The sequence below is a fragment of the Vanacampus margaritifer genome, chromosome 1 (assembly GCF_051991255.1).
Source record: "Vanacampus margaritifer isolate UIUO_Vmar chromosome 1, RoL_Vmar_1.0, whole genome shotgun sequence".
Lineage (NCBI taxonomy): Eukaryota > Metazoa > Chordata > Actinopteri > Syngnathiformes > Syngnathidae > Vanacampus > Vanacampus margaritifer.
This window is the reverse complement of record NC_135432.1, coordinates 49,001,905-49,017,231: the sequence shown is the minus strand read 5'-3', so window position 1 is coordinate 49,017,231 and position 15,327 is coordinate 49,001,905. Positions and strand designations below refer to the sequence as shown.

General features: G+C 36.8%; 1 protein-coding gene across 2 annotated transcripts in view; it reads left to right on the top strand.

Moving 5' to 3' along the window:
- Positions 1–14,927, top strand: part of c9orf72 (C9orf72-SMCR8 complex subunit) — a 19,146-nt gene extending 4,219 nt beyond the window's left edge. For both annotated transcript variants that reach the window (XM_077571896.1, XM_077571807.1), the window contains 7 exons: positions 633–697; positions 1,618–1,690; positions 4,949–5,065; positions 6,061–6,296; positions 6,367–6,424; positions 11,685–11,794; positions 14,164–14,927. In XM_077571896.1, coding sequence (XP_077428022.1) covers positions 633–697; positions 1,618–1,690; positions 4,949–5,065; positions 6,061–6,296; positions 6,367–6,424; positions 11,685–11,794; positions 14,164–14,350 — 846 coding nt within the window. In that variant the 3' untranslated portion in view covers positions 14,351–14,927. The remainder of the gene's footprint in view (positions 1–632; positions 698–1,617; positions 1,691–4,948; positions 5,066–6,060; positions 6,297–6,366; positions 6,425–11,684; positions 11,795–14,163) is intronic.
- The last annotated feature ends 400 nt before the right edge of the window (positions 14,928–15,327 follow it).

Genomic DNA, 15,327 nt, shown 5'->3' with positions numbered 1-15,327 from the left:
AAAAAGACATATTAAAATAACCGATTCATGGTTTTATGAATTGATATCAGGCTCAAAAAGGAAAATTGATTCGATATGGTGGGCAAACTCGGTTCTCAAGGGCCAGAGTCCTGCAGATTTTGGATGTTTCCCTACTCCAACACAGCTGATATATAATCAGCTCATCAGCAAGCTCTGCATAATCCTGATAATGATCCTATTGATTGGAATCATCTTGTGTTGGAAGTGGGAAACCTCCAAAACCTGCAGGACTCCGGACCTCGAGGACCGAGTTTGCCCAACCCTGATGTAGACTGATAACAGCTCGTCTCCTGGTTGCTTGTCGACTCATTAACAACCAATTCCACACAATTCTTAACGAGCAACTAACCAATTACTATGCCAATTTCTAGCGTGAGGTCTAAAGTATAACAGCAATTCTTGTTTAATTTTTTTTTAGCTAGGTCAAGCCACTTTAATTCATCTGATGATTTATCATTATTTTACAAATATGTGTACACAACTGCAGTTTGGAGAGTCCAGCAATGTGACCAACCATTGTCTTCCTATGCATTTATTTCATCCTAATAGTCACGTTTTGCCACTTAAACCTCTTTTATAACATGTTCACTTGTTTTCCTGCGTCTGACCAGATAAAAGACACCATGCTAAATGATGATGACATTGGGGACAGCTGCCGCGAAGATTTCCTCCACAAGTAAGCGCTCCAGTCCTGGCAAATGGTGACAGATGATGAGCAGCGTCAGATTAACACCCATCAGTCCTCCAATGAGTAGAGGGGTTTAATGTAGCCAAAGTTTCTTCCAGCCAAAGACCAGGGCTAAATTGCTCTTGCTCAGAGTTTCAAATGTTTATTGCAACATCTTGCTGAAAAGCAAAATGGTCTGTAATCTAAAGTAATTTATTTGCAGGTGAAAGGACATTTATAGCTGAAGCGAGTTAAAGAATACAAACAGAGGAGATTATTTAATGTGTAGTCAGTGTAGATCATTTGTGGCCAGTCAGATCACCATGTTAAAAGCCATAAACTACAAAGAAAGGGACATACTGTATTGCATTTCTTGGCTTGCTAGAATGTCAGTTGGACTCTTAGACTCTTAGGGCTTGATTTACTAACAGCCCAAATAGCTACAGATGCATTGAGTGTTCACTCTAATAGCGTGTGTGCTGCTTGTAGGCATGTTGTGTGTGATATACTAATATTGCAATTTTTTTTTGGTGTAAAATTTCAAATAGGGTGCTAAATTGCATATTCACCCACTCTAATAGATTGCACAAGCTGTTGGCATCAGCTGTAAAAGTGGTGGAGACTGCCATATTTAAAAGAGGGTTTTGATGATTTCTATTACTATGAAACATTTGGGAGAGCAAATTCCAGTTTGAAGTGATGGAGTTGGAAGGATAAGGATAAGTGGAGGATAACCAAAAATATTACTATGCTAAGTTACAGAAACGAAATGTATCGCTTTCATAACTTTGGTGTAGCCAGCAACCGCATAAGAGGTTGTTAGCAACTCATTTGCCGACTTTATTGAGGTTTTCAGGAAACGGCAAGATAATGTCATCAAATTGATTCTGATGCTTTCAATTTGTTGTGTGTCTTGTTTTGTGATTTAGAGCCATCAGCTCTCATCTCCAGACTTGTGGTTGTTCAGTTGTGGTTGGAAGCAACCCAGAGAAAGTAAACAAGGTACATTCACCACAACAGTGACTAGGCACAGACTCATATGTATGTTTTGCTACATACGGTTGATCAAATAAGTCTACACACCCCTGCTGAAATGCAGGGTTTTTGTGATGTAAAAAAAAAAAAAAAAAAAAAGACCAAGATTACGAATTTCAAAAATTTGTCCATCTTTAATGTGACCTATAACCTGTACATCTCAATTTAAAAATCAAACTGAAAAGTTTTAAGGAAAAAAAGTACAATAACCTGATTGCATAAATACTGTGTGTATACCTTCAAGATAATACGTTGTTGCAGCACTTCTGGGTTTCATTTCAGCACTCTTTTTAGGTAATTGACCTCATCCTGATCTTAAAATGCTGCAAATCATTCAGATTGTGAGGGCATCTTCTACGCACAACGCTCTTCAAATCATCCCATAGATGTTTGATCAGATTCTGTTCTGGACTCAGGCTGGTCTATTTCAAGACCTTAAAGTAGCACTAAGGAACTTTTCAACCATTATAAAATGTTTACATAACTCTTCTGAAAACATAGACTTGAAACTAGTTAAATGGTATCGTTGCCATGGCCTGAGATGGTCTGTATCATTTTTACTGGCAATAAGCAACATGGAGGAGGATTGTAGGAACACTGCCACACAAAAAAACTACAAATATGCTGGCTGCTTTACGCCATACGTCACTTCTCCCTTTCCCCATTTGTTACAAAGACGGAATTCAATTTGAATGTCGACGCACGATTACTGCTATCCTGACAGAAGTTGCAAAGTAACTGAAAAGTTTTATCTAAAGAGACAAAAAAGGGAAAATACCCGGATAAAAGGACAGTCAAAGATCAACATTGGCCCGAATTTCACTCGCTGGCATGAGCCCAAAAATGAATGACGCAATGCGCTTGTCCTCATGTGAAATGTGGTCTTCCTTCAGACATAACAATACCGCTTTTGTCCATATGGCGCCGCCATAATCAACATAAACAGAAAGTTCCTTAGTGTTGCTTTAAAGGGTTACTCGACTCATTGAGCCATTTTCAGCAGTAAAACGTTATTTTGTCCAGAACGAATTTGATAACTTCATTATTTTTCATGCACAATTAATACCTTTAAAAACTTTTTTTTTTAACTTGTTGTCGACTGAAGATGACATCACCTGTGCTAAGGAAGTAGCTAACGACCAATCATGGTTCACCTGTTTTCTGGATTTGGTCAGCAAACTGAACCATGATTGGTCTTTACCTACCGATGTCATCTTCAGTGGACAGCAAGTTAAAAAAAAAAGAAGTTTGAATTAGTTTTTAAAGGTATTAATTGTACATGAAAAATAATTAAGTTATCAAATTCATTCTGGGCAAAAAATATTAACTTTTTACTGCTGAAAATGGCTCAATGAGTCAAGTATCCCTTTAATCTACTACTAAAACTAAACTACTAAATCTTTTCCTACTAAAACTAGTCTTTGTTGATTTGGAATGTGTGCTAAAGCTCAGTAGTACACCACCAAATTCTGTGCCAGCTACATGAGCTTTCTCAGGATATTGAATCGATCGCAATTGAACAGTCCTGATTGTCTTAGGAGACGTTTTAACCTCTCATCCGAGAAGGCTGATGAAGCTTTCTCATTTGAAATCGATTCAATGCCGTGAGAATAAAATGACCTGAATGAATGAGAATATTCACAGTCAAGCACCCTACATAAGCTTCCTGAAGCAAGCCCATACATTCACACTGCCGTCTATACTTGTACTTTATCAGTTTCAGTTATCATCAATAATACATAACTAATGTTGCATAAGTAGCTGCTACGGTACATAGTCATCATATCAGAAGTTAAGAGGATAAATTGTTCAGGAGTAACACATTTTTTTATGAAAAGTAATCATCCTCTCGCTTTCAGTTTCTACTCTCCATAGTCCAAAGAACTAAATAATGAATCTGTCATATTTTGGTTTAAGTAAAAACTCAATGACAGTAAAACATCAGGAGCCAGATAATTAAATACTTAATAGCAACACTCAACACAAAAGTCTGTAAATTATCATTTTTGCCAGCTTATTTATTGCACTCAAAATGGAAGGGATGTGAAAAGTTATTAAACCATAAAAATAAAAAAAATAAAAATCCTAGGATTTCAGCCTCCAATGTGAATACCGGTGTGTTAAAAATGTCGTAGTTCTCTCTGAAAGACATTCATGGACATCAGCTTGGACAAAGCTGTTCACCATTGTTGCCACTTTTCGTGAATGTTAATGTGACACTACCTATGCAGTCATTGCCAAAATTTTACTGACATCTTCCCTTAAAGTTACATCAATACTTAGGGATGAAGTCAAAGTTTCAGAAATATCATGTAGATTGCATACATTTCTATTGAATATATCGAAATGTCACCTTATCATTACCAAAATATTACTACATCTATTTTTATACTCACAATAGCTACCTAAATACTAACAAATATGCTGAAATATTCCATATACTTACCTAAATACTCATTAATCTACTGAAATACTAAAAATGACCGAAATACAACTTGATTTATTCAAATACTATTGAAAAGTTACCCAAATGCTCCTATGTCTACTTAAACACTCTCCAGAAGTTGCCTACATGTATTGAAATACTTCCTAAAAGTTACTTCAATGCAGTAGATTGTTTTCCCTCACCAGAGTAAGTGTATGTCAGCCAATACTATATATTAATCAGTACAAATTAATCAGTACTTTAATGTAAGCATTTTTTTTAATCCATCAACATTACTTATTAGTTTGTCATAAATTGTTATCTACCTGTAACAGCGTACATTGCTTGTTTGCAGGCTGGTTTGCTCAGGCGTACGTCTGCCTCATGTGCTGTGTGTGCCAATTATCTTCTGTCCGGCGATAGTTATGTGTTACTTACAACATACAACTAAAAAGGAAGTTTGAGTTAGAGTGGTACAGGTTATAGGTCATATTAAAGAGAAAAGTTAACCCAAAAATGTTCTTTAAAATACATTGTTGTATGTGCCCCCACTAGTCTAAATACGGCCTTCTGATTAATATTGTGTTTGTGGAATTTGAGCAACGCTGCAAAATCGGTACAATTGGGTCGGTACAATTGGATTTTTCTGCTTAATCCATATTCCACAAATGCAATATCAATCTGAGCAGTTCTCATTTCTGAGTATTTTCTACTCATGGTGGAAATAGGCAACATTTTATCTATGATGGTTTCAAGTCTTTGCTTTTTGATGTATTGTTTGTGGATCTATATTTTGACAGATTGTGCGAACACTTTGCCTCTTTCTTACTGCTGCTGAGAAGAAATGTTCTCGTCTATGCAAGGCAGACTCATCCTTCAAATATGATACAGGCCTCTTTGTTCAGGGTCTACTAAAGGTTAGCAACTTTAAAAATGTCGACCTGATTAGACGCAACCCATTCATGGTCTGTTGCTTTGGATTTAATTGCCAATTATGTGTTTGTTGTTTTGTATCTAAAGTTATTGTTGGTTTTTTAGTTTACGTTCCAAAAAAGTATCCGATTTAACACAATAAAGCAGGCTAAATTGCACACTTTAAAATATTCTCATAAGTGCATACATAATGTACACATAACCCTAACTTTTGGAACAAATAAAGAGAATCGTTAAACAAAGCAGACAAAGTTGGCAGAGTTTTTCTCTCAGTTATGAGGAGTCGTTGTGGTCCAAAAATGGCTGTTATGCAGTTTCTTGTTTTAACAGAACTTTTTATGTCAACGGCAACAACAAAAATAAAAACAAAAAAAGGGGGACAAACCACAAGGAGAGAAAATGACAACCTACTTGCCAGAAGATAAACTATTCTTTAAAGCTTATTTTGCACATATGTTTTTACCCTTTGATATAAGTCCTTTGTGTATAATGGTTTTGTTTACATGAGACCCCATAAATTCTCTGAAATATTTTTTGATCTATTGCTATTTTTCTTATTAACTCATTCAAACCCAAAAACATATAATACATTTTTTAAATACGTTGTCCTGCACTGCCAAAGATGTATTTATATGATTTGTATTATTTGTATTATTATTTTTATTATGGTTATTATGGTTATTAAAAAAGCTTTTTTTTGCCAGTTTTTTTTCAACCGGTTTGTGAATAATGATGAAACTTAGCTATATTTTAATGCTAATTGCTTCCAAACTTGCAAACTTCTGTCAAAATCCAGTAAAACATCCGGGAGCGAAGGGGGTTGCTTCAGTGAAAATGGCTGGGCGTGAATGAGTTAAACTCTAATGTGTTCAAATGGCTGTATATATTTTTTTGCTTTGACATGCAAGTTTATATAAGTAATGTTTGTCAAATCAATGTGTGTAGTACCATTCATTCATTTCCTTTGTCTGTTTTCCAGGACTCCACTGGTAGCTTTGTACTGCCTTTCCGCCAGGTTCTCTACTCACCTTACCCAACCACACACATCGACATCGACATCAACACAGTCAAGCAGATGCCACCTTGTCATGAGCATACTTACAACCAGCGTGGCTATATGCGGTCTGAGCTCAATACACTTTGGAAGACTGACAGCGAAGACAACATACCTCCTGACACTGTCATCCCCACTGATGAAACGTTTACACCTGACTTGTAAGCTAGTTCTTATTCATTTGTCTGTAATTCCACAACAATACAGTACTATATACCTTTTTGTTCCTAGGAATATATTTCAAGATGTCATGCATAAAGATACTTTGGTTAAGTCATTTATAGATGAGGTAAGTTTTTAAATCTTTCACCCTTCCACTTTCTGCACTTAAGTTTATTGGGCATACATTGGACTTATCCTTATATATATATATATCCTTAAATATAAACTTTATTTATAGAGCAACAACAACCACAGTCGTAACAAAGCTGTACCTAAGATCGGACATAAAACAATAATTTAGATACAATAAAACAATAAATAAATGATCAACGAATGAATAAATAATCTTTTCTAATAAACATGTAATAAGAGCTCCATTCACTTTGGCATTTGGCAAACACTAAACAGTTCAAAACAGGTTATAGCACGATGCAAAACTACTGAGATCCTGAAGTGACATGGGGGGGAAAAAATAAGTTTCTCATTAGGACAAGAAAACTTGCTGGTTAGAATGAGACAGTAGTCCATTGCTTGCTAGCATGGGAAAAACTATATCTACATTTCGGTTTACATTTTTGAGTGAAAAGGACCTTTGGTTATATATTCATCTCGGAATTTATTATAAGGACATTGCCAAAGTGCAATGACAATTGACCATCTTAAAATCCCAGAAAAGGTTCTGGCTGATACCTGTGTAAACTACAAGTAAAACTTTTGCGCTACTGAACCTAACTGAACGAGTGATGTAGTGGTTAGCGTGCTCGCCCTGTAAGCAGCAAGTCGCCAGTTCGCGACCCCCTCAAGTTGTTTTTTTTCCGATTCTTCTTCCTTCTTCTTTCCTCTCTCTTCTCCCTTCTCCTCCTCCTCGATGTCTTGCGGCAAGGAGCCATTGTGTTTCAAATGTTTATTGAGAGTGCTCAAACGCAGAGCTACAGCAGCAGGCTGCAGCTCTTATTGAACCCCGGGCGTTTTACAAACTCAATTCCCAAAAAGTTGGGACACTATACAAATTGTGAATAAAAACTGAATGCAATTATGTGGTGCCCAATTTTCATATTTTATTCAGAATAGAACATAGAGAACAGGTCAAAAGTTTAAATTGAGAAAATGTATAATTTTAAGAGAAAAAATATGTTCATTGTAAATTTCATGGTGCCAACAAATCTCCAAAAAGTTCAGACAAGGCCATTTTCACCAGTGTGAGGCATCCCCTCTTCTTTTTACAACAATCTGCAAACGTCTGGGGATCGAGGAGACAAATTTCTCAAGTTTAGAAATAGGAATGCTGTCCCATTCTTGTCTAACACGCATCTCTCTAACTGTTCAACTGTCTTGGGCTTTCTCTGTTGCACCTTCCCCTTTATGATGCGCCAAATGTGCTCTATAAGTGAAAAAAGTTTCAATACCCTGATCCTTTTCCTACGCAGCCATGATGTTGTAATTGGTGCTGCATGTGGTCTGGCATTATCGTGTTGAGAAATGCAAGATCTTCTCTGAAAGTGATGATGCCTGGATGGGAGCATTTGTTGTTCTCCAATCTTAATATACCTTTCTGCATTGACGATGCCTTTCCAGATGTGGAAGCTGCCCATGCCACACGGACTCATGCAACCCTATACGATCACAGATGCAGACTTACAAACTGAGTGCTGATAACAACTTGGGTTGTCCTTGTCCTCTTTAGTCAGTATGATATAGCGCCCCAGTTTTCCACAAAGAACTTTGAATCGTGATTCGTCTGACCACAAAGCAGGTTTCCACTTTGCCACACTCCATTTTAAATAACCCCTGGCCCAGAGAAACGCCTGCGCTTCTTGGTCTGCTTTAGAAATGGCTTCTTCTTTGTACTGTAGAGTTTCATCTGGCAACGGCGGCTGGCACAGTGGATTGTGTTCACCCACAATGTTTTCTGGAAGTATTGCTGAGCCCTTTCTGTGATTTCCCTTATAGTAAGCATTCCTGTTTGCGGTGCAGTGGCGTTTAAGGGCCAAAAGATCATGGGCATCCAGTATGATATTTTGGCCTTGACCCTTACACACAGAGATTGTTCCAGATTCTCTGAATCTTTGGATGATGTTATGCACTGTAGATTACTTCAACCTTTTTGCAATTTTTCGCTGGTAAACACCTTTCTGATATTTCTCCACTACCTTTCTGCGCAACATTGGAGGAATTGGTGATTCTCTACCTTCTCTATCTTCGCTTCTGAGAGACACAGCCACTCCAAGCTCTTTTTATACTCCAATCAAGTTGCCAATGGACCTCATTAGTGGTAACTGGTCATCTAGCTGTACAATTGACTTTTCCAGCCTCTTATTGCTACCTGTACCAACTTTTTGGAGATTTGTTGGCACCATGAAATTTACATTCAACATATTTTTCCCTTAAAATTATACATTTTCTCAGTTTAAACTTTTGACCTGTCATCTATGTTCTATTCTGAACAAAATATTGAAATTTAGCACTTCCACAGAATTGTTTTTATTCATTCATTTTATACAGTTTTTATTCACAATTTGTATAGTGTCCCAACTTTTTTGGAATTGGCTTTGTACTTCCTGCATTAGAAAAAGAACCAGTAAAACACCTAATATTTAATAAAAAATGCTGTGGTGTCAAAGGTAAGATGTAATCATTATATGCATATAGTTTGTGTGTAGGACATTTCTCATCCTAATGAGAACGTTTCTTGTTCAAACGAGAAAACGTTCTTGTTCGAACAATAACATTTTCTCAGTAGGACGAGAAAGTTTCTCATCTTAATGATAAACTTATTTTACTTTCTTTCTTCAACCCCCCCCCCCCCCCCACACACACACACACACACCCTCCATGTCACTTTTGGGGCTCCGTACAAAATAAACACTAAATGATAAAAAATGTAAAAAAAAGATGAAAAATAACAAAAGGAGAAAGATTGTTTGCCAGCAAGCTGAATTCTCGCGATATTTGTTCACAAATACTATAAGAATCCATCTTTTACTGCTCTCACTGATACGTTCGCAACCGACCTTTTTTAGGTCAGACCAATCAGGCGTTGTTTAGTGCGGACATGCAGCTGTGACGAAACCAGGAATTGCTGACGCTGGGGGAAACAAACAAACCTAACGTAGATGAATGGAAGCTGCAATTAATTCTGTTCTCGCTGATTTACTCAACGTTTACTTGTTAAGTTATGAACAGCGAGAGTCGATTTTCGTGCTTTTTTTTTTCCTAAGACGAGACTGAAGATGACATTTTCATCCGTTGCCGTGATTGGTCAAAACAAACGTGCACAAGATGCCGCATCGTCCAATCAGCTCGAAGTATCATACAGAATGTCCCGCCTTTCCCGAGCAAATCACCGTGGAGCAGTCCCAGATTGATAATGTGAACAACTCCCTTGAGTGAATCACAATGATCAATCTTGAATTATTATTTGAAGGTACTTTCTTTCAAACCTATTAAAAAAAAGACAAGAAGAACGCCATAGCGGAGCTCTTGTAACAGGCTGCCAACTCAGAGACACCTTTTTGATCCTGTCACAAATATGATCCATAGTCACATGAAGACTATTACTGTGAGAGAAAGCCAAACTACCAAGAGAGACCCGACCCTGAGCGAGTACATGCAATATTCACACAAATTTGACTTATTTTGATTCATAATTGTATTTTCTAACAGCAGGAAATCTAAATGTAGGCAAGTGACATATTAAAGGAAAAAAAAAAAAATCCACCGAGCAATACAATGGACCATATGCACAGCAACGTGTAAAGCATTTCCAGTAGAAAGGTCAGATGACATAACAGTTTCCACTGTCAATATCTTACAAGCTACTGGGCCGCCATCTGATGCCTCTGTTGTTAAATTTGTGTCAACCTGGGCCCGGTTCGATTCACGGTTATTTTAAGTACTGTTTAACCCCTAACCGCCGGTTGAATTCTTAACCCACTGTTAACTAACCGACCGTTAAATATGCGTTGTTCAAAAATGGTTAGTCACGCTGTTAGTTAACGGCACCGTTAAAGCTAACCGTGCCGTTTACGGCACTGGCTAGCACAGATATATCCAACAATTCCTCTTTTTTGTTTACTTCCGGTCGACGAAAGGAATGGATACTAAATTCCAAACAACCAACCAAACAAACGTTATTCAATTAAAGATTGAAGCAAAATTTTGTGAAATAATTTATTATTATTTTTTAATTCATTATAATTAATTTGTTTCTAGTGTGTGTATTTTCAGTGAATATTTTGTGTATTTTTTTTGTATTTTTGCCAATATTTTTGTAGCATAGAATATTGCATGTTTTTTTTTATTTTGTTTCTCATATTTTTGTCCATTTTTTTTGGTCTAACGTAATTGTATTTTTGACAGATTTCTATTTTTTTGTGTAATATTTTTGATAGAATTGCTTTTCTTTGTCTTGTTTTTGTATTTACATGCAATATGTGTGTATTTTTATCTAATACTTGTGATGATTACTAATATTTGTGATTACTTAAATTAAAATTAATTTAAAAAATGTTATAATATTAAATTTAAATTAATTTAACGTAAATAATTAGCCGCTATTCACAGTGTTGTTGTCTGTTTGATTATTGACGTGAAAGCAAACAAGAAACATTACAAGTAACCCCTCTTTGGAATCACCTAACCACTAAATGTTGGGCAAGCCCCCTCTTTGTCCATTTTTAGAACTCATCTTAAAAAACACTTTTTTATTCTTTCTCTTTTGACTCAGCATGAGACTTGCCGATGTATTACTGCTGAGCAGTAGCCTGCGCGTAACTCTTCATTAGAATAATCATCAATGTGAAAGCCAATATGTTTCCCATGCTGACCAGAAGGTAGCATGCAAGTTTATAAAGAACGATGTGTTGCATGCATAGAGCCCATTCTGTTCACTTTTGTACATTGTGGCTTGAAACTGCATGTAAACCCTGAATTTTGGTTGTTTGTTAACAGGCCGATAGATGCATGTTAACTCTGTTAATAGTGTGATATCATACAAGTGTGGCACATTGTCAGATGCATCCCTTTCCTCTTCTAAACAGTTGTGATTTTCATTTTTATATTTTCATAGCCATGAATGATTTCTACTGTCACTGGCTTTGAGTGGAACATGTACCTCCAAAATCCTTGCTTTTCAGGAGACCAAAAAACAACATTATACATTACATTGTCAAAGAGGGCAAGCCATTTTAAACGCTTTATAGATTGGCTAGTAATTAGTATAAATAACACACAAGTGGACTGACCAGTAGCAACAGTTTGTAGAAAGAAAGAAAATATATACAGTATACCAAATTGTGGCAGTGGGGTTCGGCCCTATGCCAGAGGTATATAGGAGATTATTCAATTTTCCCAACAAAATCTTGATTTGATATTGTATGTCACAAAAGGTGTTCATGCTGAAGCCTGGCCTTTCCTTGCGGAGTGCCTACTTGGCGCAGTTCCTGTTGCTGCTCCACAGAAAAGCCCTCACACTTCTCAAGTACATCGAAGATGACACGTGAGTGTTTAACCAATTTTTGGTCACATTCCTAATTATACCACATTGGGGGCATTCAAATTGGACTTTTCACTGACCTTACTTTGAAAGCACAATACGCAACAGTAATCCAATTCACCACGATTCACAACATAGCTTCTTTTTATTGAAAGCCCCTTTTCCTCATATTTATTATGTCATATTTTCCACTGCTGAGCTTGTGTTGCAGATTAACCACCAAAACTATGGCAAAACTTTTAACAATTCAAGGAAGAAAGCTATTGACAGCATATTCAGGAATTCTTGAGATTGGCTGGTGACCAGTTTGGGGTGTAGCCCAACGTTTGCCCAAAGTCATGGGGGTGGGCTTCAGCTCACCTGCAACCTTAAGGGATAAATGGTACAGAAAATGATTTTTTTTCTATTGGATAGCATTCGTTCCACTTTTCCATCTAAATGAATGGAGGGTACTTTCCGATAACACGTTTCCGTTTAAATTTCAACTTTTAAGTGTTCTTTTTATTCATTTATCTTTTAACTACAATTAATACTTTGTAATTTCCACATACTTTATCTTTCAGTTTACCTAATAAGCATTCAGCTAATAGCATTCAGCTATTAGCATTCAGCTTTCAGCATTCCCCATTGCCACCTACTATAGTGTGCAATCACACTTTAATTTTGTACAGCAAAAAAAAGTTCCCTGGGGGTCACACACACCTCACTCTGGCACTGCACCGCACCCCTTCTGGTGTAGAGTGAAATGCAGACTCCGGATGCCAAAGGCACATTTGTGATGCAGACATTAGTGTCACCTCACTGCTGATGTCTTGGCACTGGTTTGCAAAAAATGGGAATATTGCCGAAATGATTCAGATCAACAGAAGAATGCCATGCTCTGAGTCAGACCACAGAAATACAATAATTAAAATGTTCCCTTTTGAAAGCGGTGCAACCTGTACACGTGCAGCTTTGCCAATCAGTGTAAAGATCAGTCAGCCTGCTGCCTTCATATCTGATATGGTATGCATTTCAAAAATGTCATTGATTGTGTACATTTTACTGCTGTGAGCAAACAAGGTTCAGTTTAACTGGGAATCTTGATTAGAAAGTGATTGCAACAATCATTGGATGGCAATCGATTACCGGAATGTTTTCTGTCATTGTTTTCCAAAATGTTACCAACCCATTAGGATAACTTAGGTTTTAATGTTGTTGAAGGTAGAGCAGACTAGAGCTGGGTATCACGAGTCAATTCAATGTTAAATAGTTTAGGTTGCATTTAAATACAATTTTGATTCTTTAGGTTGTGTTTTGATTTCATATTGATTGGAATGCTTTGAAGTTGATTCAGTAACAATTAGAAATAGACAAATAATATTTCTTTCCTCTTGGAAATTGTGATTTATTTATTTATTTTTGGCTGGCACAGCTTACAGAAGACTTTCCTTCTGCTTACGCGTATATGCGTTTGTGCATGGGAGTTGAAAGTTTAGGGTCCTGGCTTGATATTGCTGCTTTGGTAGTTAGCCCCCCCCCCCCCGCTGGCCAGGAGGTGAATCAATTGAGAGAATTTGCCGAATCAATTTTAAATTGGGGAGGGTAATATTGCAATGCATTCATCGTTAGTGCTGTTTTTGCTCACCCCTCGAACTGACCGACTGCAATTATGTCACATTCTTGTTAGGTGTGTGCCCAAAAAAACGATTCTCATAAGAATCGCGATTCTCATTTAGTACGATTCAGAATCGATTTTAAATGTCCCAAAATCGATTTGGATGGATGAATTATTTTATACTGTCTTGCCTTTGTCTGTGTGTGCCTTTATTTGGAGCGCTGTTCATGTTGTACCCGATTTGGCCACTTAGGGGCAGTGTGGTTCCACGCAGTCTAATACACTGTTAAGTTGTAGCCACATTAGAGAGTAGAAGGAAAAAGTCACAATCAAGTTATTCCAGTAAAAGTTTTTTTTTTTTGCAGTGTGGAGCCGTTCTTTTGGGTGATAAAAGTGCCACGAGTAGCGCGCTAATTAGCATTAGCGAGTCAGACTGGATCATTACAATTCCTTGCACATCTATAGATTGAAGCAAAAATCATTGTCAATCAAATCATTTTTAATCAAAAATCATTCTTAATCGAAAATCGCCACCATTGTACGTGCTGACACGGCACACTGATGGACGCCAAGCCGAGGCACAAGTTTTTTCCATCACTGGCATAAAGAGCATAAATGTGTTTTGTCTATTATAGGATTTAACAGTCTGAGATATCAGGATGTCATTTTACAGGCGGCAAGATGGTTTATGTTGACTGCTTTGTGAAGCAGCATTCAATTAGATGAGATGCTGTATTGGACTAGTTGCTAACATTTGTCTTTCCTCCCTTTCCAGTCAAAAGGGGAAGAAGCCTTTCCGGTCCTTGCGCAACTTAAAGACCGACCTAGATCTGACGGTGGAAGGAGACCTGAACATTGTCATGGCCTTTGCTGAGAAGTTGAGAGCAGGACTTCACTCATTTGTGTTTGGAAAGCCATTCTACACCAGCATGCAGGAAAGAGATGTTCTCATGAACTTTTGATTTTGTTATTCATTTGCACTTCATGGCTTTAAAATTGCTCTTTTTTTTTTTGTTTTTGTTACAGAAATACTTTGTACATTCATGTTTTCTTTCCATACCAACAATGCCAATTACCGGTATTTCATTCATTCATTTCTCTCATCTTTTCTTTTGTATAAGGAATCACTTCAAATATGAGACATTTTATTTTATTTCCCTAATACACTTTTCTAATGTATTTTTTGAAGATAAAGGTTGTCATATGCTGTAGATAACATGCATGCATTAGATGATGGTGTTAAAATAGTATGCTGCCTACCCGGATGTTGCATGTGACTTTGAAATGCTATTTATTAAAAGTAGCTGTTGTTTTATTTGGTTGTGTGAAGCAAATGCCTATTTTGGTGAATTGTGCCATTTACCATAGTTTTATGCTTTTTTTGTTGTTGAAAATGATTAATGAATATCTCTGTTGAATGTGAATGTTACAAATCCATTGACATAATTAAAATATTGACTTTAATCCTAAACCTTTTAATCAAAGGTAAAGACAAAAGCACTCTAAATAAAACTGTTCGCAATCCCTCTTGACAAAGCAGACTGGTGTGCACGCATTTACTCAATGTGCATGACATGGATTTGCTCTGATTATACTCCTCAGCAATCAAACTGTAATCCAAATATTTGTTGTTCGGATCAACTGACCTGTCATATTTAAGTCATTTACTTTGTGATTTGAATATCCCTGACAAATTTTACTTTATATGTGTTAGTACGTTTTACTGTATTTCCACTGTTTGCAGACCTTAATAATAGGTAGGAAACATTTGGAATGTATATTGACTTCAAAGTTATATTGTTTATAACATCTTGGGAAGAGTATTATTTTTGTGGAGGAAATGGATGGATGGATATTTTTTAGAACAAGCCCGCGACCTACTCATGTATGGAGGACCCAAACTGCCAAAATAAAAGTGAAAATAAAAATGCAAAACTAT